Below are 27953 nucleotides of genomic sequence, written 5' to 3' on the forward strand. Positions count from 1 at the left end.
CAGCACAACACATATCACGGACCACAAAACACGGACAAGTGCCAAAATGGGCAAAGACACAAGGCATTCGGCCGGCACGCCGCATCCGCCGCAGCCGCCCATCCGCGACCCCCCGTACGCCGACTACCTCTACGACATCTACCGCTCCCGTCTGCTTGCCAGCCAACTGCCGGTCGCCACCACGGACCCCTATGCGCTGGAAGACGAGGCCCGTCGGGTCATGTCGAGCGAGGTGAAGCCCAACGAAGACGGCGAGGGTGCCATTCCTGCCCGGCCTGCTGCCTTTGGCTACATCGCGGGCGGTGCCGGCGCTGGCACGACTGTCGAAGCCAACCGCCGCGCGCTCGACCACGTTGCCCTCGTCCCGCGCATGATGCGTCCCGGAAAGGTAAAGGCAGGCACCGATGCAGCGACGGCATCGCTGCGTGACCTGCGCGTGCGCCTCTTTGGTGGACCCGGTCGTGGCCCGCCGGTGGATCTGGCCAGCCCTGTCGTCATGGCGCCCGTCGGCGTCCAGTGCGCCTACCACCCCGACCGCGAGGTGGGCGTTGCTGGTGCCTGCGCCGAGGTGGGCGTGCCCTTTTCCATCAGCACGGCGTCGTCGTCCAGCATCGAAGAAATCAAGGCGAGCCTTGACGACATGTGCGTCGAGGACAGCGCCGGCAGTCCGGCACCCGCACCTTGGTACCAGCTGTACTGGCCCCAGGACGACGCCATCACGGCCTCGCTGCTGCAGCGTGCCCGCGCTGCCGGCTGCCGCGTGCTGCTGGTGACCGTCGACACGTTTACCATTGCGTGGCGGCCGACGGACCTGGACGCCGGGTACCTGCCGTTCATCACGACCAACGAGGGCAACGCCATTGGCTTCAGTGATCCCGTCTTCCGGAAGAAACTGGCCGAGGGCGAGCCGGGCGCAGAGGACGAGGAAGGCGATGGCGATGGCGAGAGCGAGCCCGCCACTCCCGAAAACAACGCGCTGGCTGCTTCGCTGCGCTGGACGAGCGAGGTGTTCCCCCGTCGTGCGCGTCCCTGGTCTGACCTGGCCACACTGCGCCGCCTCTGGGGCGACGACGGCGCCATCTTGATCAAGGGCGTACAGCATCCAGACGACGCGCTCCTGGCTCGCCAGTACGGCGCTGACGGTGTGGTTGTGAGCAACCACGGCGGGCGGCAGGTGGACGGCGCTGTGGGGTCGCTCGAGATGCTGCCCGAGGTGGTGGCCGCTGTGCGGGCAGCCGAGGCGCGGGATGCCGGCGAGGCGGAGCGGAACGGCACTGGTCCGCTGCAGCCGGCGCCCTTTACAATTCTGTTCGACTCGGGCATCCGAACAGGATCCGATGTGATCAAGGCGCTGTGCTTGGGCGCACAGGCCGTACTAGTGGGCCGTCCCGTGATGTACGGCCTGGGCATCGCCGGCCGCGACGGTGCAAAACATGTCCTGGCGGGTTTGCTGGCGGACCTGGACCAGACGATGAACTTGATCGGGTGTGCGACCATTGCCGACCTGGGGCCATTTATGCTTCGAAAAGGCGGTGCTGCGGTCAAGGCATTGCTCTAGTTGGGAGGGTTTGGCTGTGTATTGACAAAATGAAAGTGCACTCAAGAAATAAAGAAAAAGAAGAAGAAGAAGACAGAGCCGCCCGTTGTGCGGGCTCCTTTTAGATCCGTTGCCTACCAACCTGTCCCGTGTAGAAACTCCAACTATCTTGTCGTCGTATTTTGGCCGCAACCTGACGCCAATATTTCACGCGCATTTATCATTTGTGACGTTTCGTTGCTCGTAAAATGCATTACAAAACCAACCACGAAACGCCTACCCAATAAACTCCGTCGTGAGAAGTGTTTCCCACGGCTTGCCCGTACCCCAGGCCTTTTGCATCAAGGCCCGCGCCCGGGTCACCTGCATCATGCCCGTCCCCTCCACGCTCAGCATGCGGTTCAGCAGGTTCTTGCGTGTGCCGTCGTCGAGACACTCGCAACCCGCCGTGAACAGCGGGAACAGCAGGCAGTTCTCGGCTGTCCCGCCAAAGCTCACGCGGTCAATGCAGTCAATGATTTGCTGCACGGGGCGCTGCACGTCAGGGTGGTCTGTTGGCTTGCCGAGAACACGGCGCTGCAGCTGCACAAGAGCTGCCCAATGGTAGGCCTCGTTGGTCGCCGTCATCTCGTCGCGGTCCCAGCGGACGGCGTCGCCGGACTGGTGCAAGTGAGCACATGGCCGCGGCCTCTGGACCATGCTGTCGCGCACATCGACCTCGAGCGACTCGACGCTCATCTTGATCTGTGTGCTGGGGACCCACGCGTTCGCGTCCTTGCGCGTAATCCTCAAGCGGTCGGGCTCGTGCCGACGGACGAGCTCGGCAATCTGCGACAGGACATATATGCAGCGGGTGGTGAAGCCCATGATGCAGTCGATTTCGTCGTCGTCCTGCGGGTCGTAGACTTTGTAGTCCAAGATCCAGGCGGGTGTGGCATCGGTGGGCCCACCGCTTAATCCGCCCAAGACGTCAATGTACGCAAACCAACTCCAGAGGAAGGAGCACACTTGGCCTTCCAGCGAGCTATGGTGGTCGACCCGGAGGCCCTCCGGACGCGTGGCGATCAGCTCGCGTGCCAGCATCAGATGCCTCTGCCAAGGGATGTTGTAGCCGAATGCCGTCGGGGACACAATGGCGAGTGACGCAAGCATAATAGCCGTCGCGACATTAGCGTTCGATATTTTTTGCTTGTGGTCGTCCAAGGCCTGGCGGAGGGCAGGAAAGATGTCCTGTACCCACAAAGCGATGCGCATAACGGGTTCCGTCTGTTCTAGAATGCGTGCACGGTGGGAAGCCGAGTAGGCAAGCAGTAGGCTGAGAAGGTTGTCGTTGTTGATTGCCATTTGTGGGAGGATCGTACGGAACGGATTAGACTGTGGATCGTCATGTGGCACGAGAACCCGAGCAGTGTTGTTGATAAAGTGGTGGAAGTACTGGCAGAATTAGCAAAGATACATGGAGAAGAAAACACACACACACACACACACACAACAAAAAAAGACAAAAAAAAGCCATGGCTTTCAGAACACGTACCAACATGTTCATAGGGTTCTCTGTCAGTTTCGGGGGCAGTGTGCCGAGCGCGCGAGGAATTCGGACAGACACAGGCGTGCTGTAGTATCCTCCCGACTCGTGGCCGGGCTTGTGTTGGCGTTCTGTGGCGTTGGTCTTGCTAGACTTGGGGCCACTTCGTACCCCCGACAAGGCGTTGGCGTCGTCGTTTTTCCCGAGATCCAGGTCTAGGAAACCAGCATCGATGCCGTAGTAACAGCTGGAGCGGTAGTGGTGATGGTTATCGTTATGCTGAGGGTCACGTTTGCTGTCTTCAGGTCTGGCTGTCTCAGCGGGTGGCGCTGGTGGGTTCGGGATGGGTGACGTCGTCGATGCCGGCGGTGTACCTGCCGCAGAGTTCGGGCCAAGAGGCCCGGAGAGCAGCGAGTTGACGCTAAGACGACGGAAGTCGCTCGTTGCTTGTAAGTGCAAAAGACTGTTGTTTGAATGGGGCGACGTCTTGCCTTGCTGTCCGTCTTCGTGGGCCCGAGGTGAGGAGCCATCGACAGTTGGCTTGGGTGTAAAGCCACGCGGCGGGGCGAACTGCCGTGGAGAAGGAGCGGAAAGGGAGCCAGAGCCCGTAGAAGGAGACAAAGGCCAAGTCCATGCGAAATCGCGTTCGCTGGCGTCTGAATCGATCCGCTGTCGCTTTGAGTGCCGCGGTCGAGCATCGCCGGAGTCGGCTGGCGACGCGCTCTCTGGCGCGTCTGGTGCAGACAACGGCTGTGACGTCGGTTGAGGCGCTACTGGTAAGAGCATCCGCGCTCCGTCAGGCGACTGGTGTGGAGGTGCAAGAGCCTCCTGCCCGCCCTTGGAGGCAACGCTTTTCAGTGGCTTCACGGGCCGTCGCGCGGCAAATTGCGACACGGCAGGCGACGTTGGCGAAATGGCCATGTTTGTCAGAATCTGGAACTGGCCGGCGGCGCTGCCTTTGGAGGTAGATGGCCGGCTCGGTCGTGCTGGCGCTCCCGGTCCACCTTGCGCTGGGCCGGTCGCCTGGAACGATCCGACGCTCAGGGTCGGCTGGGCCCCATTTGCAGTCAAGGCAGAAGCCGGCGGGGCGGCGGTTGGGCCCAGTTGGAACTGCGTTTCGAGTTGGGACTGTGGCAGCGGAGGCGGCGGCGGGGCGCGCTCGTCGCCCGAAGTAGGGTCGTCGAAGTCGTCATCGCCGTCCATCAGGGATCCGGCATCAAGATGGACAGCCTTAAGTTGCGGCCGCTTGGTTCGGCGGCCATCCCAGTTGAGGCGGATGCCGTAGTCGCACTGGTAGCCGCCTTTGAGACATCTAAGCAATCTGTTAGCCAGGGCCCAGCACCCGGGAAGGGAACGGAAAGAGGGCCACGTCGTACTTGGAGCAGCTCGGGCGCTCTTCGGTGCACTTGACTTTCCGTGCTTTGCAGGACCAGCAGCCGCTCCTGCTGCGGCTCTTCGGTTCGCGGCCGTCGGGTTTCTTGGGCCGCGGCATGGTTGCGTGTGTTTGGATGGTGGAAAAGGTTTGGTAGTTCGATCGTCGGTGTGGACGGTGCTCCGTGTGCCGGAGGAGGTCGCAGTCACTAGACACAGGCGCACGGGCGTCAGCGGTCCGATCAGCGGACCGGATTGGAAACAGATGGCAGCGCTGCCGCAGCCGTGGCTAGGCCGAGCGTAGTTGTTACCATCCGGATCCCGTGGTCGGTGCCAGAAGCGTGGGGACGTGGTGATGGCAGTTGTCGCTTCTTCAATCGGCTGCTATGCCTTAAGCTCAATTGCGCAAGTTCGTAATCTTCCCCGCGCGAGATGTGCTGCGGTCTGGGTTAGGTGTTCTCCGTTACCGGATCGCTGTTGGCTCACGGTCGGGGTCGTTGGAAGAGGGCCGTTAATCTTTCAGATTGTTGTCTAGGGAGTATTGCTGTCGTCTCGGTAGTTGATTTTATGCTTTGCGAGTGGCCGAAAAGAGACATAAAGCAGAAAGATAGTGACCCAGTCAGAATCCCGAGATAATCGATTGATTGCCTTAGGGCGAACCTGTAAAGCGACTAAAGCGCCGCCCCGTTGGTTGACGTTAGCTCCAACAGTGACGGCGCCGTTTCTTGACGTAGAGCTGTTGTTGTGAGGGGAATGTTTTGAATGTACTATATCAGGAGACAGCGACGGGGCGCCTTGGGCTGACAGCTCCAATGGCCAGGATATCTCAGTGGGACGTGCGTGCGAGTGGCCGCTTGTTGGCCCTGGTCGTTCGGTTTCTTTGGCTGGAGAGTTGGTGATGATTTTGAGCTAGAGGACTGGATGCATGGTTTTCTTGCGTAACCTCTCATGCATTTCAAGTGCTTTGTTTAGGAAGGTGCGACTTTCTTCTACGGAAGGGGCGGAGGAGGAGCGTTCTTGCTCTTTTTTTTATAATATCGTTCTCTTTGCTGGGGAACCGTTACTACGCGCTTGCTCTTTCCTGGAGTTTGGTCTGGTCGTTCCTTCTAAATTTGATATGACAGATCCAACGGAAAGAACGGTAAAGCAGAACGCAGCCTCGACCTTTTCGGAGCATTATCAGCTACAATCGCGGATGCTGTGTGTTCTCGGACCTTGTGAATTCGTTTCTCCCTAAGTTAAGAGAGAGTCTTGTCTTCTCCATAGAGGTTTTTACCATCAGTGTCCAGTTAGAAAAGGCGTCAGTGAGAGCGAACGGCAGCTCGAGAGAGTGGAGACCGCCCTCTTGCCGTTGGCGTTCCTGGCGTGGGTTGCAGCTGCCTGCACATGAAGAAAGACATACAGCACCTGCTTTCATGCAGGTTGAAATAGAAGCACAGAGGAAAGAACGCACCAACGGTAAGACCCCGCTGGGAAGGTACGGGAATCGACGGAATACAATGCATCTGCTACGCTGTATCTTCCACGGGCATCTCGGCACATTTTTTGGATCAAAGGAAGAAGGCAGAGGCTTTACTGCAACTTGGAGCAGGTCCAGACGAGCCGCTTACCCACGATAACAAAATCTGGGGGCTGGAAGCTAATGTGCGACGAAAGGCACTGCAGCAGAACCATCTGGGAATCACAGATTTTGTTGACGGTAACAAGAAAAGCACCGTGCGTACGTCGGAATACAATGGCGACGCAAGGAATATTACAGTCGCATAAAGGTTTGCTTAGGTTCCTGCTTGCTCTCTGTTCCGGAGTATCGATGCGTATTTTCGCGTGTTTTCGTGCAGCCGCAACGCACCATTGTTGTTGTTCGTCGACTCTTGCAGACTGCTAGTTCCTGCGGCATTGTCGGCGCGTTATGGCGTATATTGGCCTTGGGGACACGACCGTACTACGTCTGAAACGGTGGGAGGTTGACACGGTCGAGGCGCAAGACCCCGGACAATGTGACGCAGGGCGTGCAGACAGGGCCGCAGCCACGGCCACGGACGCGGTACGCAGCGGCATATGGGATGCGTTTAGATTTCAGATGTCAGCTTTCAACTTGCAAATGTCGCTTTCGTATTATGGCATCGCGTGTCTATCTTTTCTCTCGTGTCCTATTGGATGTCGATGCTAAGGATCTTGATGTCTTCTTCGGGCCGCTCTTTGAACGTGCGTGTGTTCTCAATGCGATGCACCACGTCCGTACCCTGGTGGACGCGGCCAAAGATTGTGTGCTTGTTGTCAAGCCAGGGCTGCGTTGTTAGTATGCGTCGGCAGACACGAAACAAAACAGAAGAGACGAAGAGAACAAAGGGGGGGAGACGGGGGTGACGCACTGTCTTCACCGTGGTGATAAAAAACTGGCTGCCGTTGGTGTTCGGCCCTGCATTGGCCATACTGACGGTGTACGGCTTGTCATGCTTGAGCGAGCTGAACTCGTCCTCAAACGTATGGCCCCAGATGCTGTCGCCGCCGGTGCCGTCGCCCATGGGGTCACCGCCCTGGATCATGAACTGGCGGATGACGCGGTGGAAGATGGTGTTGTTGTAGTAGCCGCGGCGGGCGTGCGTCACAAAGTTCTCGACCGCCTTGGGCGCCGAGCCAGGGAACAGCCGGATGTGGATGTCTCCATGCGTCGTGTGCATAATGGCGTTGGTGCCAGACGCGGCGTCCTTGTTGTCCGCGGCGCCCTGCTTCTTGCTGCCCTTGCCCTGGCCAGTCACTGTGGGCCTCTCGTTCAAAATGTCACGGGCGTTGCCCTTGGGGATGTCCACCTGGTTGGTGAACATATAGAAGCGGGCCTTGCCGACAGCCGTGGCGACCAAGATGGGATCGCGCACTTCCGATTCCTGCAGCAGCGGATTGCTCGACGCGGCCATGGCCACCGTGGTGACGCCCTTCTTCTGCGGCTGGCCCTGGTAGAGCGCCAGCTGCAGCGGACGGATGTGCTCGTCGGCGCCGTACAGCTTGACGACCTGGTTCGTAAATGTGTTGACGACCTTGATGCCGAGCATGGAGCCGTACAGCAAGAAATGGCCAGACTCGTCAAAGACCACATTGGCCTTGTTGCGCAGCGCGTCCGACTCGAGCTCGTGCTCGGCGGCCAGGCGGCGACCAAACTCCACCGCGTCCAGCTGGCGCAGCGCCGTGCCGGCCTGCTGCATGTCCTCGAGGGTGCGCAGCGACTCGTCGTAGGTGCGGGTCAGCTTGCCCGTGGCAAAGTCAAAGAGACGCACTTTGCGGTCGGGCATGCTGAGTGTGGCGAACTGCTGTCCCGTGGGCGAGAGGGCGAGCGCCGTCGGCACGGTTTTGTTCTTCTTGAACTCAAATAGGCTCGTTGAGCTCTTGAGGCGAAAGACGTTGTCGGGCTTCTCGTACGTGCCGTTGGGACGCCAGTACTCGACCATGCCGCCGCTGTCCGATGACACGACGCAGTCGTAGGGTTCGTTGTACGCCATGAGCGTGACGGGGGTGCGGTGCATGGATTTGATGGTGTGGATAGGCTTCTGAGGAGCGACGTCGTCGGCAACAGTAACATCGGTCGGCTTCTTGGACGTCGCGGCTGCTGCCTCGCCCCGCCCGTCGTAGATGTGGATAGAGGACGACTTCGCGTCCGTCACCGCCAGAAGAGGCAGCGACGCGCCGCGCCGGTGCACCCAGCAAATGCAGCGGGGCACAAGGTCGATGGCGATCATGGACAGAAGGTCGAACGTCGCCACGTCGAAGATCTTGATCGTGGAGTCGGTGGCACCAGCCGACGCAAAGCTGCGGCCGTCGCGGCTGGCCGACACGGACGCAATGGGGCCTTGGTGCGCGCTGAACTGCTTGACAAACTCAATGCCTTCGGCCACCTTTTTCCAGAATTTAACGACGCCGTCGACAGACGTCGTGATCAGGAAATCGGTCCCCGGCGTGAGCGTCAGGAACGACAGCTGCTCCTTGTGCATGAGCGACTTGGAGTAGCGTTGCGACGCCGGCAGCGCCGACACAAACAGCTTCTCATGCTTCAGGACGCGCCGCTTCTTCTTGGGCGCGGCCGCAGCTGCGGTAGCTGACGGCAGCTGCGGGCCCATGTCATCATCAGAGTCCGAGTCGGAGTCGGAACCGGAACCTGACTCGGAGCCCGAGCCGTCTTCTGCGCTGCCCTCGCGCTCCGCAAACTCGGCATGGCTGCGCTTGTTCGGCTTTCCGTCGGCGCCGCCCGTCGGTGTGTCGGCCATGTCGGGCAGAAGGGAGCGAGGAGGAGGTACGGGGTCGGGGAGGGATGATGGGCGTCGTGGTCGAGGCTGTTGTCAGTGCTGAGGTCGAAGAGCAGACGTTGAAATTTCTTAGGCCAGCTGTGCCTGCCTTTGTTTGGTTTTGGCGCGGGAGGTGCACTGCAGCCTCTAGTACCTTTCTGACTGTTGGAAGGTCTCTTTTAGCGGAGAGGCTCGCTAGCTCTCAGGCCCTCGGGGCCTTTCAGCCTTCAATATTGAGCCACGCAGTCTTATAAGCTTGACTTGCAAACGCTCATTATGGTCAGATCTCCTGATATCGAATCTGACTTTCCATTCAGATCATGACACTACTTAGCTGAATAGCTGCATTCGCGTGTTTAAATGCCGAGGCTGCCTCCTCTGTCAGGCACAAGACACGTTTTGAGTGGATCGGTAGAGGCCGGTATGATGTCAGGGCGCTTTTTAGCGGTAATACTGCAGCGCTTGGCCAGCTAAGTTAGCATGTCGTAATTCCGACAAAGCGTGGCAGCCTCTCTTCAACACCCGCCTTCCTCTTCCACGCTTCTCCCTTCCTTCCCTCTTTCCTTTTCCCATCTTCCCTCTTCGCACCCAGGAAGCGATTTTGCTCTCTTCAGCCCCAACGACAAAGCCTCACACGCCTTTCTTCCTATTCGACCGCACCCACACCGGCCGCCGACATGGATCCCTACCACCCGCTCCAGCGCCTGGCCTCGCCGGCGCGTTCGGCCTCGTTCGTCCTGCACCTTGCTGGCATCTGCTCGTTCCTGGCTTCGTTTGCCTACTTGCGCATGTTCCCGCAGCTGCCCGCAGACAGCTTCGGCGGCGACTTTCAATTCCTGACGATTCTCGGTCTGACCCTCTCGCTCGCCACGTTCGCCGTCGGCTACGCCGCCGACTTGTCGCTGTCGCGGCAGCTGTTCGATGCTAAGAACTTCCTGGCTGTCTGCGTCGCGCCTCTCGAGGTGCTCATCAGCGTTCTCTACTGGACCCTCTGCACCATCGACCGCGACCTCGTGTACCCGCCGGATGCGGATATCGCGCTGCCGCTGCTGCCCGACGTAGGCTTCCACCTGGCGCCAGCACTGTTCCTGACGGCCGACCTGTTGCTGTTCAGCCCACCATGGACGATCCGCTTGCAGGAGGCGTTGATTCTGAGCTTGTGTATTGCCTTCTTCTACTGGGCGTGGATTGAGTACTGCTTTAGTTTTAACGGATAGTGAGTCGCGACGTTTTCTGACACATGCCTTCCTGCTTCGGCCATTGCTAATGTCTCCCAGCTATCCGTATCCCATCTTTCAGATGCTCACGACGCAGCAGCGCGTCTTCTTGTTTGCTTTCTCGGCCGTTCTCATGACTGGCAGCACTGTCCTTCTCAAGCGGCTATACCACATCCTCAACGGTGGCACTCCGTCGGGTTCAAAGGAGGACTGAGGGCCGGAGGCGAACAGCCGACGGACGGAAACCCAACATATGATCTAAAGCGGACTCCTGTAAGGGACACATGGTCATCCGACGTCTACGATAGAGCGTACCACCACCGCACGGACACAGTATACACACCCAGGATAGGATACAGGGTACGGCATACACAAATCGAGAGATGTCCGTGCCAAGACGAGTAGTTGTGAGGGAAGAAATACCAGGATATGTCAGAGAATCAAAATAGACAAGCAAAATAGATACCCACAAAGATCAATATAAGAACAGCAAATCACACCCACAGACCCCCTCTTGCGACCCCTCCGTGCAGATCAAATCAGAAAGAGCTGAAAGAACCACTCAACCATCTTCAACTGAAAACATGTATTGTTGGCGAGTATTGTCTCAAGTCGTTGTGGCCGTACACGGCTGCAAAGACAAGCCTGGAAGGCTGCACGTGTCAATGACAACACCCGGGTGGCGGCTGTAATTGGCTAGGTTCATGGAAAGCCACAGTGCTGTGTTGTGGCCCACAGCGACCTACCCCTGTCCTCTCAACCCCACCCTAGAAAAGCTGCATTTTATTTTGCATTTATTTCTGCGCATATTTTAATATTTTAATTCCAGCCCGCCCGCACAGCGTTGACTCACGCCTAAATCGGACGAACAGAAACGACATGAAAATGACAAGAGGACGACAAGGCGTATGACCTTGGACTCCTCGGCGTCCTGCGCGTGGCGACTCGTAGACCCCAATTGACCTATCACCCCTCCAAGTCGAACCCAAAAAATATGAAAATAAAAAAAGGGAAAAAAGGCCGGAGCCAATCCTGCGCACAGGTTTCTTTGATGTTCTTTTTGGCCCTCTTTTAACAAGCTGTGACTCTCTCGCCTTACCGTCTTTCCCGTATATGAACATTTTTTGACATTTGACAACTTGTCTTGTTGTACTCCTCTGTTCTTCTTTCTTCTATGATTGCATTGAAGTGTGAATAGAACAGGTACTCTTGCTTCTCTGTTCCTTCCTATTTTAGATCAGCCCGCCACTGCTCCGACGCCGCGCCGAAATATTTTGTTCACCGGCCTGCTATTACGCCTTTCGTCTGCGCCCGTTCTACATTACGGTACTTCTCGCCATGTCTGTAAGTAACGGATGTTCGCTGGCGTTTACGCTGAGCCATCAGCTGCCACCATGACAGGTATTGGCTCTCGACTTGGAAGCTCTCTCGCTGACCTGATGCCGCCAGTCCTTCTACATTGAGAACAAGAACGTGGGCAACCGCGAGGAGAGCGAAGATTGGAGAAGTACTTGGCCCCGGCTCCTGTTGCTGTATTTCGTCTCGTCGTGTGTCCTTCGTTCAAAGTCTAATTGCGTGCGTTCCGTCGTCTAGTTCGCGGATACAACCCCCTCACGCCGCCCGATCTGCTCCAGCACGAGATCAAGCAGACTCCTGTGTCCAAGAAGACTGTTGTCGAGGGCCGCAAGGAGGTCGAGGCCGTCGTCAATGGCCGCGATGCCAACGGCCGCCTGCTCGTCATCATCGGGCCCTGCTCCATCCACGACCCGGAGGCCGCCCTCGCCTACTGCGACATGCTCCTTGCTGAGAAGGAGAAGCACAAGAACGAGCTCCTGATCGTCATGCGCTCGTACCTCGAGAAGCCCCGCACCACCGTTGGCTGGAAGGGCCTGATCAACGACCCGGACATTGACAACAGCTTCCAGATCAACAAGGGCCTGCGGCTGTCGCGCCAGCTCTTTGTCGACCTCACGAGCAAGGGCATGCCCATTGCGAGCGAGATGCTCGACACCATCTCGCCGCAGTTCCTGGCCGATCTGCTGTCCGTCGGCGCCGTCGGCGCCCGCACCACCGAGAGCCAGCTGCACCGCGAGCTGGCCAGCGGCCTGAGTTTCCCTGTCGGCTTCAAGAACGGCACGGACGGTTCGCTGGGCGTTGCCATTGACGCCATTGGCGCCGTCAAGCACCCGCACCACTTCCTGTCGGTCACGAAGCCGGGTGTCGTGTCGATTGTGGGCACCGTCGGCAACGAGGACTGCTTCGTGATCCTGCGCGGCGGCACCAAGGGCACCAACTACGACGCGGCGAGCATTGCCGACGCCAAGGCGGCGCTGAACAAGGCCGGCCTGCCCCAGCGGCTCATGGTCGACTGCAGCCACGGCAACTCGCTCAAGAACCACAAGAACCAGCCCAAGGTCGCGGCCGACCTGGCGGGCCAGATTGCCGGAGGCGAGCATGCCATCATGGGCGTCATGATCGAGAGCAACATCAACGAAGGCAACCAGAAGGTTCCCAAGGAGGGCAAGGCTGGCCTCAAGTACGGCGTCAGCATCACAGATGCGTGCATACACTGGGACGACACCGTCGACGTGCTCAGCACTCTGGCAAATGCTGTGAAGCAGCGTAGAGAGGCTGCCAAGTCAGCGTAAGGTGGGACGAGGAGGGCATCTCGTTGCTGTTGTTGAACTTGCTGCTGCCGTGTCTTTATTGGCGTTAGGGAAAACAGTGGGAGGATCTGGTTTAAAAGCTTTTCATTGTAATTTTGTGCATTTTATAGAATCAAACACCGCATGCACTATCGTCCCCCTTTGTTAGCAAAGGCAGCCCGTGGAATTTTGCACAACCGAAACAATACACAACTTGGTGATAGCTCTTGAAAACGGTGGTGTCAACAAGCTCAAATCGCGGCAAAAGTCGGCGCTTGTGCTCTATAACGGGGCACTCATTTTGTTGGCAGTAGCACCCTGGCCCCCCACAGCTTCGCTAAAAGCCGGGGCGTGCTTTCCACCGTATCACTATCAAACGGAGTGGACCGTTTCGATTCGGCGCTCTGTGATGCTCCGTTTTGAGATTGCATGCCGCTTGAAAGCTTCACAATTCTAAGCACAGAGGCTATTTTTGTGAGGAGGCCACAGTAGATTCGGTCACTTAGTGGTAATGAGGTAAATAGAGCCCTGAAGTAGCTCGATGAAGCTATCAATGAATATGATGCAAATGAAGGACGCACATTTGAATGGAGATAAACGGTATCGAAACGGGAATCCGAAATCATTTGGAAAGAACTCCTCGACGCCTGAGGCAGCATGTTTTGGTGCACCATGCTCCATTCCAGGCTCCTCGATTGGGTGCCGGGTGAATATTGTGGGGGAATTTTCGTCTGGTTTTCGCGCTGGTGAGCGATTAACTGCCCCTTTGCCCGAACACTTCTAACGGATTCACGTGCACGCCCTCGTGACAGCACTAATGCCGGATGGACCAATGAGCGCCGGGCTAAACCGGAATTACAGGGCATTTGTGGAAGGAGTTGGGTGCCAGCTTCCCGTTTCCTCGCTCTGCCCGCTGTCCACCGCAAGCAATTTTCGAAAAATCCTTTGGCTTCTGAGAGCAATCCACCACCACCCACACAACACCACCTCTCTCACACCCGTCGACCGTCGTCACCCTCTTCCCTGTTGTGCTTGTCGCCCTTGAGAGACCCATTGGCAAACGTTGCGATTGCCATCGACGACACACTCAACCCGGGACACCTCCCCCCTCTCCTCTCCCGTTCTCTTCCGTCGACGAGAAAGTCTACTTCGCCCAACATGTTCGCAAGGTCCAGCCTGCGGTCCACGCGGGCGTTTTCCGGCATCAATGTCACCAAGGTCAGCCTGTGCCCAATTGCCCTCGCTGCCGGGGCAAGCTGGGGAGAAATGTTGTTGCCGGTCTGGGTTGTTGGACGGATCGATTGGCCACGGGCGGGATGGCATCTCGACGCGTCCCGATTTTGCACCTCCTCGACGGCCAATTGACCGAAGGAACACACCCACCTACCGACACGACTACTTTCCCGGCTTGCTGAACCCCGGCATGGACTTATTTTGTTCGTTCTTGTCAAGTGAACACCTCATTAACATCAAACAGCGCGCCGCTTCTACGAGCTCCGGTGCCGCCGAGGCCTCGCCCCTGCGCCTGAACATCGCTGCCGCCGCGTCCACTGCCGTCGCCATCGGCTCGGCTGCCTGGTACTACCACCTTTACGGCCCTGTTGCCCAGGCGGCGACGCCGGCAGAAGAGGGGTAAGTTTATGCTTGTTTATGTTGGCGCATTGCGGAGGCACAGGACGACATCGTCTTCCGAAGGGATATTCGGCCACGTGCCGATCGTACCTCATCGACAGCCAATGGGCGTCATATGGCATCGGGGTGTGGTGCCATGTACCGTTCATGGTTGTCTTCCAATATTACCTCGGCGCTGTGCTGTTGTCAGAGTCGAATATCGACAAATTCGAGAACATGTGCTAACAATGCGTTAGTCTCCACCCCGCCAAGTACCCCTGGGTCCACGAGCAGATGTTCAAGACCTTTGACCACCAGGCGTGAGTTCTTCCCCGTTGCCATGTCCTCCCATTGCGCTCAGCTGCAGCGCACTAACTTCGCTTACCGCAGTCTGCGCCGTGGTTTCCAGGTCTACCGCGAAGTCTGTGCCGCCTGCCACTCGCTCAACCGTATTCCCTTCCGCACTCTGGTCGGCTCCGTCCTGACCGTCGACGAGGCCAAGGCTTTGGCTGAGGAGAACGAGTACGACGCCGAGCCCAACGACCAGGGTATCATCGAGAAGCGTCCCGGCAAGCTGTCGGACTACCTGCCCGACCCGTACCCGAACGAGGAGGCCTCGCGTTTCGCCAACGCCGGTGCCCTGCCGCCTGATCTGTCGCTGATTGTCAAGGCTCGCCACGGTGGCTGCAACTACATCTTCTCGCTGCTGACTGGCTACCCCGAGGAGGCTCCCGCAGGTGCCCAGGTTGGTGCTGGCCTCAACTTCAACCCCTACTTCCCCGGCACCGGCATCGCCATGGCCCGTGTCCTGTTCGACGGCCTCGTTGAGTACGAGGACGGTACCCCGGCTTCGACGTCTCAGATGGCCAAGGATGTCGTCGAGTTCCTGAACTGGGCGGCCGAGCCCGAGATGGACGACCGGAAAAAGATGGGCATGAAGGTGCTTGTTGTGACGTCGGCTCTGTTCGCCCTCAGCGTTTGGGTCAAGCGGTACAAGTGGGCCTGGCTGAAGTCGCGGAAGATCGTCTACGACCCTCCCAAGGGCTCGTCGGGTGGTCACTAAGGGGTGACTGCGTCCTCCTTTGATGACAGGGTCAGACGAAAAGCGACGTCACCACAACACACGAACATAAAACACAACTCTCTCCCGCTCTCTCTCTCTCTCTCGACACGAGACTATATTTGACAGGGGCGATATTATATACACAGCAAAAGAAAAGACTTATCTGCATGCAAAGTCATAAAAACGATACAAGAACGGTGGTTGGCGACGGGGCGGAAACCTAGAGCGCGACATTATTTCGGTGGTGGGGAGAGGATTCTTTGTCTTTCTCGGAAGAACTCCTGTCCCCTTGCTTTCTTTGGTTTTTTCCTTAATTTTACTCTATTTCTTGATTTTGCGAATGGTTCGCTGAACTTGGGGCTGGTAGACGGTAGAGGAACGCCCTGGATGTTGGCGAGAGGGAAGATTGAGAGCGATGGAACTAGGACGGGGATGTCTTTTTCTTTGTTTTTCTCCAACCTATTCCGTTGCTCTCTTCTGCCTCGAACTGTGTATCTTTACTCTAAAAGGAGAAGAAACCATTTAACATCATTTACCAAAAGGCGCGTAGGAACACATGAATTATCGGTGGCGGGCCGAAGACGATACAACGACGTGAGACATGACCTGGCGTAGAATCATACATCTTTTTATGTTCGTTTAAAACTCTTTCAGTAGTATAAATGATTTTATTGATTTGCAAGTTCTGCGAAGTTGGCCTTCATTGAAGTATGTTTATATGATCAAGCAATAATTATTTAAATTTCGCCAAAAAAAGCAAAATGTTTTTGTTTTTGTTTTGTTTTTGTTTTTTTTTTAAAAAAAAAATTAAAAAATACCTGTATTAATCTAACGATTCAAAACGGCAACTGTTATATCAATGGCAACGAATATGAGAGCAAAAGATGCTGGTGCTTTGGTGGTGACTTGAGGTCTGGCCTTGTCCAAAACTGTAGCAGCCCACTAATATTGGAAGGTTCCTGCCTGTTTTGGGCTTCCGCCAGCGACTTCCGTACGCGGTCCAAGGCCTGACTTGGATAAACAAACAGCCTGCAAACTTCGCCTTCTCCAGATTCCTGCCACAGCCAACAAAACAACGAAATGATTTATCACGATTGAAAGTTCTGACCACGGACGGAATGGAGGGTGCATCCGCATCGGTTGTTGACGATCCAGGATTGACATCTGCGTCGCCCTCGCCGTTTAATCTCGACGCAGCCAACGACCTGCTGGCAGCGTTTAACGTTGATGATCCTGAATCACGAGCCTTTCTGGCCGGCCTGCTCGCCTCGGGGACGGTGCCACCCGAAGAAGTCGAGCTTCTCGAAGGAATCAATGGGGTCGGCGGAGGGAAGACGGCGGGCCGGAGCTCAAAATCACGGCCAGAATTGGGATCGGAGCCACCATCGACATCGGCATCGCCTTCTCCAACCCCTTCTCCAAGCAAACGGCCGCGAAAGCAACAGCCACAACAAGGTCGGACAGTTGAAAAATTCGGCAGGGAGAAGAAACCAGGAAAACGTCGTGGAAGGGACACTTTCGCGGTCGGTCTGAAGACCAGTGTTTCGCCGTTCTTTGCAGACGATGCGTCGTTGTCAGGCGATAGCACTGAAGAAGAAGTGAAGGGGGAGGAGGGCTATAGAGATACTAGGGGTCTGGAAGCGGCTCAAGAACAGCCAGGTTTGCCAACCGCGACATTCACAAGAACCTTGGTCATTTGCACGAAAAGGACCGTCGTGGGCGGACATGCAGAGCCGATAACGATGACGCCGTCGCGGACCAAGGATATGCAGTCAACTGAGGCGGCAAAGGAAGCAAAAGCAGCAAAAGTCAAACCACATCAATCAAGGAGACCGTCACCGAGCAAGACGTCAAATAGTGAGCCGCAGTCATTGGCACGACCAACATCTCCAGTGTGCTTGTCTCCCGTCTCGTCAGCCTTGCTGAGCACACCGAAGCGGAAGCGAGAAACGACATCCTGCTTTTTTACACCTCCTTCGTCACACCACCGGTGGCGACGAGAAGAAGGCGACAGCAGCTGCAGTGAAGATGACCTTCCGTCATATTCCCCCGACGCTTCTTCACCAGTACCCGTTGCTGTACCGAAAAAAACGAAGAAGCCCGCCCGCCCTCGCCGTGGAACGGTCTCGGCCCTGCCGTTCCCGCGCCTCGACGCGCCTCACTTTGGACTGGTGCAGGAACAGCTCTCGGCCGACCCATTTTGGCACATGATTGCGCTTGTCTTTTTGACACGCGTGTCTGGACATGTTTCGCTGCCGGTGTTCTGGGCCCTCAAGGCCCAGTTCTCCTCTCCACAAGCGCTCGTTGACGCCGACCCCCGTGACCTTATGGCTATGGTGCGACACCTGGGTATGGCGACGGTGCGGTGCACAGCCATCCAGAGGTACGCACGCGGTTGGCTAAAGCGCCCACCACAGCCGGGCGTTTGCACTACGGTCAGGAACTATCCGACACCGCCAGAAGGGTACCCCGAAGAGCCTGGGCGGACTAGTCAGCGTCAGAAACCGGAGACTGGGCGTCCTCTTGGTTCACAGTGGGAGATTGGCCACCTGACCCAGGGCACATATGCGGTCGATTCGTGGCGGATCTTTTGCCGGGACGTGTTGCTGGGTCGGTCCAATGATTGGAAGGGTGACGATGGCGGGTGTATGTCTGGGCAACGCCGGCGGGAGGAGGACGAAGATGACATTACGTCCGAAGGCCCATCCGAGTCAGGCTGGGATGCTGGGCGAAAGTTCTCTCCAAAGTCTGGCGAACCTTTCCAGCCCGAGTGGATGCGGGTGCTGCCGCGAGACAAGGAGCTGCGAGCATGTCTGCGGTGGATGTGGATGCGGGAGGGGTGGGACTGGGACCCACGAACGGGAGAGCGGACGGTGCTGAAGGAAGATCTTCGACAGGCGGTGGACGAAGGCCGCGTGGCATACGATACCAAGGGACAATTGCAGATTGTCGAGGGAGACGCCAAGCGGGAAAATAAGCGGGAGAGGCTGGATGTGATTTTATGAGGACAAATTACGACAATGTACGACTGGATGGAACTACCACGAGATATGAAATGTGCATATTTACTTTGGATCCATGATAATAATACGTAAGTAAATATGGCGCTTTTATCTACTTCCGCGCTTACTCCGTACAGACTCTAGCTGAAGTCCTGATTGGGAAGGCGCACCCAGCCAGCCAGAATCCCACACCGCTGACAATAGACGCTGGTTGTCTCGAGACATGCGTTACGTAGATGTGTCCTTGGGCCGAAAGTCTTGGCTGCAGTGAGCCGCGAGCCTGTTGTCGTCGATGCATTTCCCATTTCCTTCTTTTATCGGGATCCTTTTCGAAGGAACGTTTTCCGACCTCTTCCCGTATCTTTCGGGACGTGCATGCCGGGTTCGTCCAGAGACAAGTTGGCATTATTTTGTGCTGTCCATCTGTTGCTCTCGAGGCTTTGTAAAGCAACAACCGTCGAACCGTTGCCAAGTTTGCCTCCTCGGTTGTCTGCGGTTTACTAGATTTTGGTGCTCCGCGACGTTTGTAGGTTCTCGTGTTAAAACGGCAGTCGGCCCAAAACGGCAGTCGGAGGCTGAAGAAACAGCCAATCAGAGTTCTCTACTTAGACCCACGCCGGCCCGGTCCCACCATATACCCTTCTCTTCGCTCCCCCCAAGCGACACCAACGGCCCCAGCAGCCGCGACCGCCGGCCGGCGATCCACATTTGTGCCGTTGGGTAGCCGTTCCGGGCACGACTCTTCCGTGCCTCGCCGATTTTTTTTTCGATTTCCCCCCCCGCTCCCTCAGCATGGCTGGGAAAATATCTGCCCACCTCCCTTCCTCCCCCCTCGTCCGTTGGATATCAGTGCCTTCTCCCATTCCGCCGTAGTGGATTCTCTTGCAGGCGTATTGGACACACATCCCGGCACACTGCCAAATGTGTTTTTCTTTTTCCCGTTAGTTTTCGTCTTCTCCTGCAGACTGTGACAGAAAAAGTCTGCTTATCTTGTGGCTGCATCCGCCATGTGTCTGCATCCTCCCAAACGGGTCGTTGACGTTCAAACCCGGTCCAACCAGATAACACGGCAAGACACCGACTTTTCACAGTCTGTTTTCGTTTTCGTTTTTGTTATCGTTTGCTTCACGTTTCTTTCGTGATTGCACTCTACGATGCATTGTCTCCGGATAACAGTCGAGTCGTCTTGGCGCCCGTTCGGGAGCGTACTTTCCTTTCTCGTCTTGGCCTTGGCCTGGGCTGCCCCTTCTCCGCGGTCTAGTAGAGCCTTCGAGTCATGTAGTTCTGTAGCCGATCGAGCGATCCAAATGGCCAACCCAGCAAAGCATTGCATCCACCTTGTGCGCCGCCGAGAGCCGCACGCTCTCGCCACCTGGACGTTGTAACAGTCCTCTATTTTCGTGTCAACGATGTCAGAGGCACGAGCATGAAGCCATCCATCAGCGAGTATTGTAGAGCTACGCGGCTCGCCCCTTTTCTCCTCCGTCGTCGTTACCCATTCTCCCCTAGAGTCACTACCAGGCGTTAACGTTTGCCTCCACAACAAGGCCGCTGAGGCCGCTCTGGCTACGGGTTGGCGCCGCCGACCACCGTCATTAAACGCCGTGTTCTTGGACGGCTTGAGCTAGTTTGCGTTGCTTTTGCTGTTTTTTTTCTTGGCCCCTTGGTTCTATAGTCCATATTTAGCTGTCACGATGCGCCCCGTCTCCTTTTTTTGCCTCGCCTTGTTTTGTTTGTATGCCTTATCATCGTCTTCTGATTATTTTTGTTTTTATTTTCCTTGTGTCTTTGATTTCATATCTCTGCCGACTCTCACTGGGATCGTCACACCACAACACTTTCTTCAAGATCCCTCCAAAATAATAATCAAATCTAAACGGCCACCCATTCTTCTTGCCGTCGACGCCGTCTCCCTTGATCTATTCACCGTTTTGTACCGTCTCGTGAGGTGCACGACTTCGGCATTTCTGTCATCATCGTCCCTTTGATTACGACCACCGTCATCATGGCAGATACACAATCATCCACGGCGGACCAGCTGTTCATTCGTCCCACTCAGACATCCCACACCGATTCGCAGCCCTCCTCTTGCGAAGACACGCAGCATCAGATGGACTCGCAGAAGGAAAAAGATTCTACGAGAAACCATGTACTTCCGACGACGTCAAAACCATCAACATCATCACCTGCAGAGAGCACCGGGTCAGAACATGCTGTCTGGAGCCATCTGATGGCCACCGTCCGGCCAACGCTGCTGGCTGAAATCGAACTCATCCTTCTTACCATCTTCACCGGCATGCAAGGTAAGCCAAGGCCGTGGTTACCAGGCACCCTGACTCTTTCGAAGACTAACACCACTGTCACAGATGCCGTCTCCTTCCCCGACTACCACTGCTTCGCCTCCAACCAGACCGGCAACACCGTCTTCCTCATGCTCGCCCTTGTGCTGCCGCACCTCAACGGCGAAATGTTCTTCACTGCCAACATCGGCGCCGCCCTCGGCTTCTTTTTGGCCGGCGGCTGGCTCACGGGCCAGCTTAGCCACATCATCGGTCCCCGCAACCGCCTCTGGCTGATTGCTTGCAACTTTTGGCAATCCGTCCTCGTCTTTGGTGCTGGCGCCATCCAGCATGTGTATGGCATCGATATGGTGGGCAGCCGCACCATCGCCGTCATCAGCCTGCTGGCTTTCGCATCCGGCAGCCAGGTCGTCCAGTCTCGCTCGCTGGCCATGACCGAGATCAGCACCGCCATGGCCACCGCTGCCTGGGTCGACTTGCTGATCGACCCTAAACTGTTTGTTCTCTCCAACCGCCCGCGCACCCGCCGCGTCGTCTTTCTCTTTGCCCTCGTCGTCGGTGCCCTTCTCGGCGCCGCCATCTACCGTACGGTCGGCTCGTCCGTGGCCATTCTCGTGTCGGCGGGCGGTAAGATGCTGGTGGCGATCATGTACCTTTTTAACGAGGCCGAGAAGCCCAAGGAGGAGGACTCGACCGTGTAAGGGTGGTCTCGTTTTCCCTCTTCGTCCCCCCGCCCCTGCCTCTCACGCCCTTCCCCCCCCCTTTACTCGTCTTTTATTTGTTTCCTTTTGCTGCAAAAGCGTTGCGATTGATTCCGAGCATTTCAATAATTTTGAGCGTTTTACACTTCTGTTTCTTCAAAAGAAACCTTTCCCTATGAGATGATAACATGACCGAAACCTGGCAATGAGTTTCAAAACTAGCGATGCATTTACAGATAGACACTTGGAACTTTAATCAATAGCTGAAGCTGTCTCAATTAGCTGCAAAAACACAAACACAAAAATACAAAATTACCAGTCGTTCCTTCCTTGTGACTTGCTTTCGCATCGTGCCTGACGTGACTTCTTATTTCATCGTTTCTTTGTAGCTTCCTATTTCGAATATTTAGGATTAGAACAGAAGTCGCGGCTCCAAAAAACACTCTACATTGGCAGGGACCGCCTGAAGGCAACCATTTTAGCGGGGCTTTTTTATGGGCGAGAAGGCGCGACACAACAACTAAAGCGGGACCACCTGACTACGCGACTGGCACAGCTTGACGCGCTCTACGCGGTCCGGAGAAACACCGTGCTGCGTCCTCCACCGCCGCCACATGCAGGGCAAGTGCAATGCACAGCCGGAGGCGAACCAAGACACACACCTCAGGCAAGTGCAACCGCCCAAATTGACACTCGGAAAGCAACAGCGACGTCCAGCAACACGCCCCAGGTTTAGATCCTGTCAAATCTCGACATCCAATCCCTCTCCCCTATTCTCTGCCTCATCGTCTTTGCGTATAGTAACTCACCACGCACACGCCCTTAGACACCCATACACACCCGCATACACGCTGGCACCAACGCTTTCTTCGAGGGCTTCCTCATGTCGGGCGGCAGTCACTGGGACGGCTGTTCCTCGACCCCGGCCCCATGACGCTCAACAACTTGTCTGAACAGCTTCCTTGGCTCTTGCGGAACCCAAACTCGACTCGTCCTGCGGGATTCCCAACCTCACTGTCCTCCGCCTCGTCGGCTGCGGCGTCGTCTCTGGCGCGGCCCGCCGCGGCGTCTTCTACGGCCGTGTCGACCACCACGCCGATAGTCCACTCGCCCACTACAGCTGCCTTGATATCAACGTTCCGGAAAGAGCCTGCTTTGTCCAACAACAGCCACAACAGCAGCAATACGACCGCCGTAGCAGCTACGCCGCGCACCTCGAACGCGACCGGCGCATTAACGCCTGCTCTCACCGGCACGACGCTCTACCCGTCCATGCGTTCGACACTGATCGCCAACTCCGATGTTCGTGACAGTCATTCGCCAGACGCCACCCTTCGAAACAAAGCAGCGAGCAGAGCTGCAAGACAACAACCACCGCCACCGCCGCCTTTTCCCTCGGCCCATATCATATCTACCACAGACAGCACAATGGGATCCAGCACGCCTAGCAGGAGACTGCAGCAGCCGCAGCAGCCGCTGCAGCCGCAGCAGCCGCTGCAGCCGCAGCAGCCACCATTGCCACCACTGTCCCGCCTCGTGCCACCAGCCATAGCTCGACAAATGTCTACACCCTCACGCAACAAGACGGCAGCTAGCGGTCCACCCGGCACGGCCAAGACTCCAAGTCGGGCGACACCAGCTGTACCCTCGTCACACACCCGGCGGTCCAAGACGCCCATTGCTCCGTCTCCGTACGCACTCGACTTTGGCTCTGACCTCGACCCTGACGACTTTGATTCCATTGTCGACCTGACCACGGACGACAACACGCCATCATCTTCGTCCCCTCATGCTGCACCGCGCGAAGATGTTCCGTTATGGCGGGAGGATTATGCTTCGAGGCCGGAGCCACGCTCAACTGCAAAACGTGGCAAGAAACGCAAGAGCGCTGACGTGAACGGGTCGCCCGAGAAGGCCACGCCGACGGCAAAACGAAAGGCACGTGTGGAGGAGCGGCAACGGAGCAGGGCAGTCGAAGACGAGGACGAGGACGACGACTCGGGCAGCATAGGTGATTTCCCAGATGTGAACGACCTCGTTAGCATGGTGTCGTCATCACCCATTCGGAACCGCCAAACACCAGCCAAAGCACCGGGTAGGACACCGGCGAAAACACCTGCAAAATCACTGGTGCCGACAAAAACACCGAGAAGATCACCGGTGCCGCCCGTTGAGGAAAGCCTGCTGCCCTTACAAACGTCCGTTACGCCGCAGAAGAAGCAGAAACGCGATTCTACACGCAGCGACATTGTCATGGACTCGGAAGACGAATTCGTGACACCGCCCACTCGAAACGCGTCGTTTGTGACCTGTCCGAACGACTCAGTGATGCAAAATGGGAACGGCGACGAGATTGACGAGGAGGACGACAACAATGGCCCCCCATCACCACACTCACCTACCCTCCGAACCGCACAACGCATGGCCGACACGCCTCACAAAAACCCATCTTTGGACCGTGGAACAAAAACGCCTTCGGGGCCGAGACCTCTTGTGGCTGAGACGGAGCCCGAACCCGAAGCGGAAGAGGAAGATGTTACAATGGATAGCAATGTGCACACCCAGCAACCTCCTGTTCTGGCAACAGCACCGGCTCCACAGTCTGAACCGGAACCTGCTCTCGAGCAGTCTGGCCAAGACACCGACGAAGGTATGGCAGCAACGCAGCGACCGGGTGTCTTGGCCTACTGGCCCGCTCTGCGTTATAAGCAGCATGGTCTAGAGGAAAGACTCCGCCTTAATACAATGGAGTACACCAAAGCTCTTCGCGAGAAGTGGTCACCGGAAAAGCGCATGAAGATCAAGGGAGACAAGGAACCTCTCTTGAAGGAGAAGCAGGCGCTCGACAATCTTGTCAATGAGTTCAGGTCGTATGCGACCTTGTACAATGACCAAGAGGCCTTGCTCCACACCATCACCGAAGCCTATCAAAGCCACCAAGACACCGAAGAGGAAGAGGCCCGTCTCGACCAACTGACGGCCGAGCTTCAAGACTGCGAAGAAACACTCCGGGGACGACTGTCTGCTGCCTCGATCGACCCATCCAGCTGCCCAGCTGACTTTGCAGCCGGCAGCCCGAACGATCGAGTGATCGTGCCAGCAACCCAGCACCCAGAGGGTTACGTGGCCCCAAATATGTCTCGGAACAATGCAACGACACCCGTGACGCCCTCGCAAGTTGTCCTGCAGACCCAGATGCCGCCGCCGCGACAGCCACCACATCAGCAACCGCGCCAAACCCGTGACGTCGAAATCTTCCGCCCTCCGCCGCCACCTCCCATGTCTCGACAGCCACCCAACCACATTATGCCAGACTCCTTTGATGATGACGATTTGTTCAACGGCGTGGAAAACGTACCGCCGATGCTCACCTCAAACTACAATGCAGGTCCCTCTCGACCGCAGCAAGGTCGAGGCCCTGACTTGTTTAGTGATTTTAGCGACGATGTGGAGATGCTCCAGGTGGCCGAACATTTTGAGATGCAGCACTCGTCCAGTGCTGAGACGACCTCAAGACGACCAACGCCCGCTCGCCAAACACTGGCACCGACGTCTGGCAATGCGGGCCCACCTCCCAGAGAACTCTCTCGAGGCGCAAAGAAGTCAGCCGCTCTTATTCCTCGGGCGAGTCAAAAAGCTTCCATGCCTCCCGAGTTGATGCGCTTTGGCTGGTCCGAAGATGTCCGGCGGGCCCTCAAAGACCGCTTCCGCATGTCTGGTTTCCGCCACAACCAGCTCGAGGCCATCAATGCCACCCTGTCCGGCAAGGATGCATTCGTCCTCATGCCCACAGGAGGCGGCAAGTCTCTTTGCTACCAACTGCCCGCGGTCGTTGGCAGTGGCAAGACGCGCGGTGTCACGATTGTGATTAGTCCCCTGCTGAGTTTGATGCAAGACCAGGTCGACCACTTGGCCAACCTCAACATTGCGGCCAACTCGTTTAACGGCAGCATGCCAGCGCCCGCACGCCAATTTATCATGGACCTGTTCCACAAGGAGAACCCTGAGCACTATTTGCAGCTCCTTTATGTGACGCCCGAGATGGTCAACAACAACCAGCGGTTCATCAACTGCCTGGGTACACTGTACCGGAACAAGAAGTTTGCACGCATTGTCATCGACGAGGCGCATTGTGTGAGCCAATGGGGCCATGACTTCCGACCCGACTACAAGGCCCTGGGCCGCGTCCGACGCCAGTTCCCCGAGGTGCCCGTTATGGCTCTGACGGCAACGGCAACGCCCAACGTCATTGTCGACATCCAGCACAACCTGAGCATTGGCAACTGCCAGGTCTTTTCGCAGAGTTTCAACCGGCCCAATCTCTACTACGAGGTCCGCGTCAAAGGTTCGGGCTGCATCGACAACATGGCCGAGATGATCAGGACCGACTACAACGGCCAGACGGGCATCGTGTACACGCTTTCGCAAAAGTCTACGGAGAGCATTGCCAAGAAACTCTGCGACAAATATGGCATCTCGGCCCACTATTACCACGCCGGCATGCCCGCCGAAGACAAGGTCCGCATCCAGCGAGACTGGCAGCGGGGCGTCATCAAAGTTGTCGTGGCCACCATCGCGTTTGGTATGGGCATCGACAAGCCAGACGTGCGCTTTGTGGTTCACTACTACCTCCCCAAGAGTCTCGAAGGTTACTACCAGGAGACGGGTCGTGCCGGCCGTGACGGTCAGCAGTCGAATTGCTACCTGTACTTTGGCTACGGTGACATCAAGAACCTGCGCAAGTTTATCACTGACTCGGACGGCAGTGAGGAGCAGAAGCAGCGCCAGCGGGAGATGCTGAACCGCATGGTCGACTTTTGCGAGAACCAGCGTGACTGCCGCCGCACTGAAATTCTGCGCTACTTTGGCGAGAGCTTCGACGCGGCCGAGTGCAAGAAGACGTGCGACAACTGCAAGAGCGACAGCAAGTTCAATCTCACCGACGTCACCAAGTATGCCGTGGCGGCGCTGCGTATCGTCGAGGCCTTCAAGCTTGCCACCCTGGTCCAATGCGCTGAGGCTCTCATGGGCAGCAAGAGACTGCCAGAAGACCATCAAGAGCAGTTGGGGGATATCTATGGCATTGCCAAGCACCTGAAGAAGCAGGACGTTCACATGATGATCTACCGGCTTCTCGCCGAGAACGCTCTGCGGGAAGTAAACAAAGTCAATCGGATGGATTTGGCCATTCAGTATTTTGAAGTACGATTCCCTTCCCTCCTGCCGTGACCGAATTTTGGTTCTCGAAACGAACACATCTAACATTATCCCTCTAGCTTGGTTCTTGTGCGGACGATTTCTTCCATGGCAGGAAGAAGCTTCAGGTCGTAATTAAGGTTAACGACATTGCGGCCGCTGTGACAGCAAAACCGAAGACGAAGAAGGCCGCCGCCAAGGCCGACGACAGTGCGACGACGAAGGCAACTAAGAGAACAAAAGCAACCGCGAAGAGCAAGGCAGCAGCTGGCTCGTCAACGGCCGGAGCAGCTGCCAAAAAGAAGCGCAAGACGCCGGCGGCCGTTCTCGACGAAGCCGGTGTTGAGGACGATGAAAACGACGGTGATACCGACTTTGAAAGTTTTGATGGCCCTGTGCACCGAAATGGCTACGCTCGGGACAACTTCGTGGTTTCGGATAATGAGGAAGACGTCATCATTGACGAAAACGATGACGACGCTTTCGAAGCACTGCCGCCAAGACGGCCAGTCGCAGCATCAAAGGTGCGCCAGGTGCAGCAGCTCCAGCAATACGCTTATCAGGACACCGGCCAGAGCCGGCCGGCAAGAAAGAGCCAAAGAACCCAGCGGCAACGGCGTCTTGAGGAGCTGGGCGGGCCTATTGCGCGCGACTCACGACTGACAGAGGCAAACATTGACCCGATCCATGCCGACATCATCGCCCACTTTGCCGACGAAGCCCGGCGGCTTGAGGAGAAGATTCGCAACGAAAAGGGTCTGCGCATTCTCTTTACGGAGCGGCAACTGCGTGAAATGGCCATTTGTTGGACCGACACCCTGGACAAGATGCGGCGCATCCCGGGCATTGATCCGGACCACGTGCGTCGGTACGGCAACAAGTTTTTGCCTTTGATCAAGCGGAACTTCTCAATGTACCAGGAGATGATGGGCGCGGGTGCCGAGGAGGAAGGCGATGTGGAAGACGATGGTGCCGGCTACGACAGCCCTGTTCTGGGCCCTGTGACTGCAGCACGACGAGGTGGCGGCGGAGCGCCTGCCAAGGCACCCTCGCAAGCCGACCTCGATGCCGTTGTCGACCTGATCAGCTCTGATGAAAGCGATGACGATGACGGCCCTGGCGCTGGCGGCAACGACAATGGGTATGAAGGCGGCGGCATCATTTCGACATCATCGCATACAGCCGATACGTGGCGCTCCCAACTCGAAGCACTACAGAGCCAGCCACCCACCAAGGGAAGCCGAGGCGAAGGCCGGAGCGGCGGCGGCTCGCGCAAATTCAGCAAGGGCGGACGCAAGACATTTATGCGCCGTGGCGGCAGCCGCAGTGGCAGTGGCAGCTACTCTCGCGGCAGCCGAGCGGCCAGCGGCGGCGGTGGTACCAGCAGCGCCGGCGTGCTGAAGCGCAAGTCAGCAGCATCGTCGGGCGGTGCAAGCAGCAGTCGAGGAAGTGGTGGGAGTGGAATCGGGATGATGCCGTTGTGATTTTGCGATTCTGTGTGACAAGAATCC

At 56.9% G+C, this 27953-nt stretch overlaps 10 protein-coding genes across 10 annotated transcripts; 8 read left to right on the plus strand and 2 right to left on the minus strand.

Annotated features, from left to right (window-relative positions):
• Positions 1-46: 46 nt before the first annotated feature.
• Positions 47-1558, plus strand: SPSK_03321 (lactate 2-monooxygenase; the record flags this gene model as incomplete). Its single annotated transcript, XM_016730159.1, has 1 exon — positions 47-1558. The coding sequence occupies one exon, from the start codon at positions 47-49 to the stop codon at positions 1556-1558; it is 1512 nt and encodes a 503-aa protein (XP_016585198.1).
• A 255-nt stretch (positions 1559-1813) lies between these two features.
• Positions 1814-4554, minus strand: SPSK_03040 (c6 zinc finger domain containing protein; the record flags this gene model as incomplete). Its single annotated transcript, XM_016729884.1, has 3 exons — positions 1814-2971; positions 3072-4374; positions 4439-4554. 3 exons carry the CDS (start codon positions 4552-4554, stop codon positions 1814-1816), a joined length of 2577 nt encoding a protein of 858 aa, XP_016585199.1.
• A 2029-nt stretch (positions 4555-6583) lies between these two features.
• SPSK_03145 (peptidylprolyl isomerase domain and WD repeat-containing protein 1) lies at positions 6584-8689 on the minus strand (the record flags this gene model as incomplete). The annotated part of the gene is made up of 1 exon (XM_016729986.1): positions 6584-8689. The coding sequence occupies one exon, from the start codon at positions 8687-8689 to the stop codon at positions 6584-6586; it is 2106 nt and encodes a 701-aa protein (XP_016585200.1).
• A 695-nt stretch (positions 8690-9384) lies between these two features.
• Positions 9385-10138, plus strand: SPSK_03605 (uncharacterized protein; the record flags this gene model as incomplete). The annotated part of the gene is made up of 2 exons (XM_016730442.1): positions 9385-9923; positions 9985-10138. 2 exons carry the CDS (start codon positions 9385-9387, stop codon positions 10136-10138), a joined length of 693 nt encoding a protein of 230 aa, XP_016585201.1.
• Positions 10139-11262: 1124 nt separating this feature from the next.
• Positions 11263-12572, plus strand: SPSK_03396 (3-deoxy-7-phosphoheptulonate synthase; the record flags this gene model as incomplete). The annotated part of the gene is made up of 3 exons (XM_016730234.1): positions 11263-11268; positions 11374-11431; positions 11518-12572. The coding sequence occupies 3 exons, from the start codon at positions 11263-11265 to the stop codon at positions 12570-12572; spliced, it is 1119 nt and encodes a 372-aa protein (XP_016585202.1).
• Positions 12573-13122: 550 nt separating this feature from the next.
• On the plus strand, positions 13123-14504 carry SPSK_03370 (uncharacterized protein; the record flags this gene model as incomplete). The annotated part of the gene is made up of 4 exons (XM_016730208.1): positions 13123-13275; positions 13431-13787; positions 14047-14201; positions 14438-14504. The coding sequence occupies 4 exons, from the start codon at positions 13123-13125 to the stop codon at positions 14502-14504; spliced, it is 732 nt and encodes a 243-aa protein (XP_016585203.1).
• Positions 14505-14520: 16 nt separating this feature from the next.
• On the plus strand, positions 14521-15243 carry SPSK_03612 (ubiquinol-cytochrome c reductase cytochrome c1 subunit; the record flags this gene model as incomplete). The annotated part of the gene is made up of 1 exon (XM_016730449.1): positions 14521-15243. The coding sequence occupies one exon, from the start codon at positions 14521-14523 to the stop codon at positions 15241-15243; it is 723 nt and encodes a 240-aa protein (XP_016585204.1).
• Positions 15244-16361: 1118 nt separating this feature from the next.
• SPSK_03200 (uncharacterized protein) lies at positions 16362-18248 on the plus strand (the record flags this gene model as incomplete). Its single annotated transcript, XM_016730041.1, has 1 exon — positions 16362-18248. One exon carries the CDS (start codon positions 16362-16364, stop codon positions 18246-18248), a length of 1887 nt encoding a protein of 628 aa, XP_016585205.1.
• A 2002-nt stretch (positions 18249-20250) lies between these two features.
• On the plus strand, positions 20251-21246 carry SPSK_03502 (uncharacterized protein; the record flags this gene model as incomplete). The annotated part of the gene is made up of 2 exons (XM_016730340.1): positions 20251-20548; positions 20612-21246. The coding sequence occupies 2 exons, from the start codon at positions 20251-20253 to the stop codon at positions 21244-21246; spliced, it is 933 nt and encodes a 310-aa protein (XP_016585206.1).
• Positions 21247-22176: 930 nt separating this feature from the next.
• Positions 22177-27926, plus strand: SPSK_02920 (bloom syndrome protein; the record flags this gene model as incomplete). Its single annotated transcript, XM_016729768.1, has 2 exons — positions 22177-26448; positions 26523-27926. 2 exons carry the CDS (start codon positions 22177-22179, stop codon positions 27924-27926), a joined length of 5676 nt encoding a protein of 1891 aa, XP_016585207.1.
• Between the last annotated feature and the right edge of the window lie 27 nt (positions 27927-27953).

This window comes from Sporothrix schenckii, assembly GCF_000961545.1.
Source record: "Sporothrix schenckii 1099-18 chromosome Unknown Cont47, whole genome shotgun sequence".
In the NCBI taxonomy this organism is placed as follows: Eukaryota; Fungi; Ascomycota; class Sordariomycetes; order Ophiostomatales; family Ophiostomataceae; genus Sporothrix; species Sporothrix schenckii.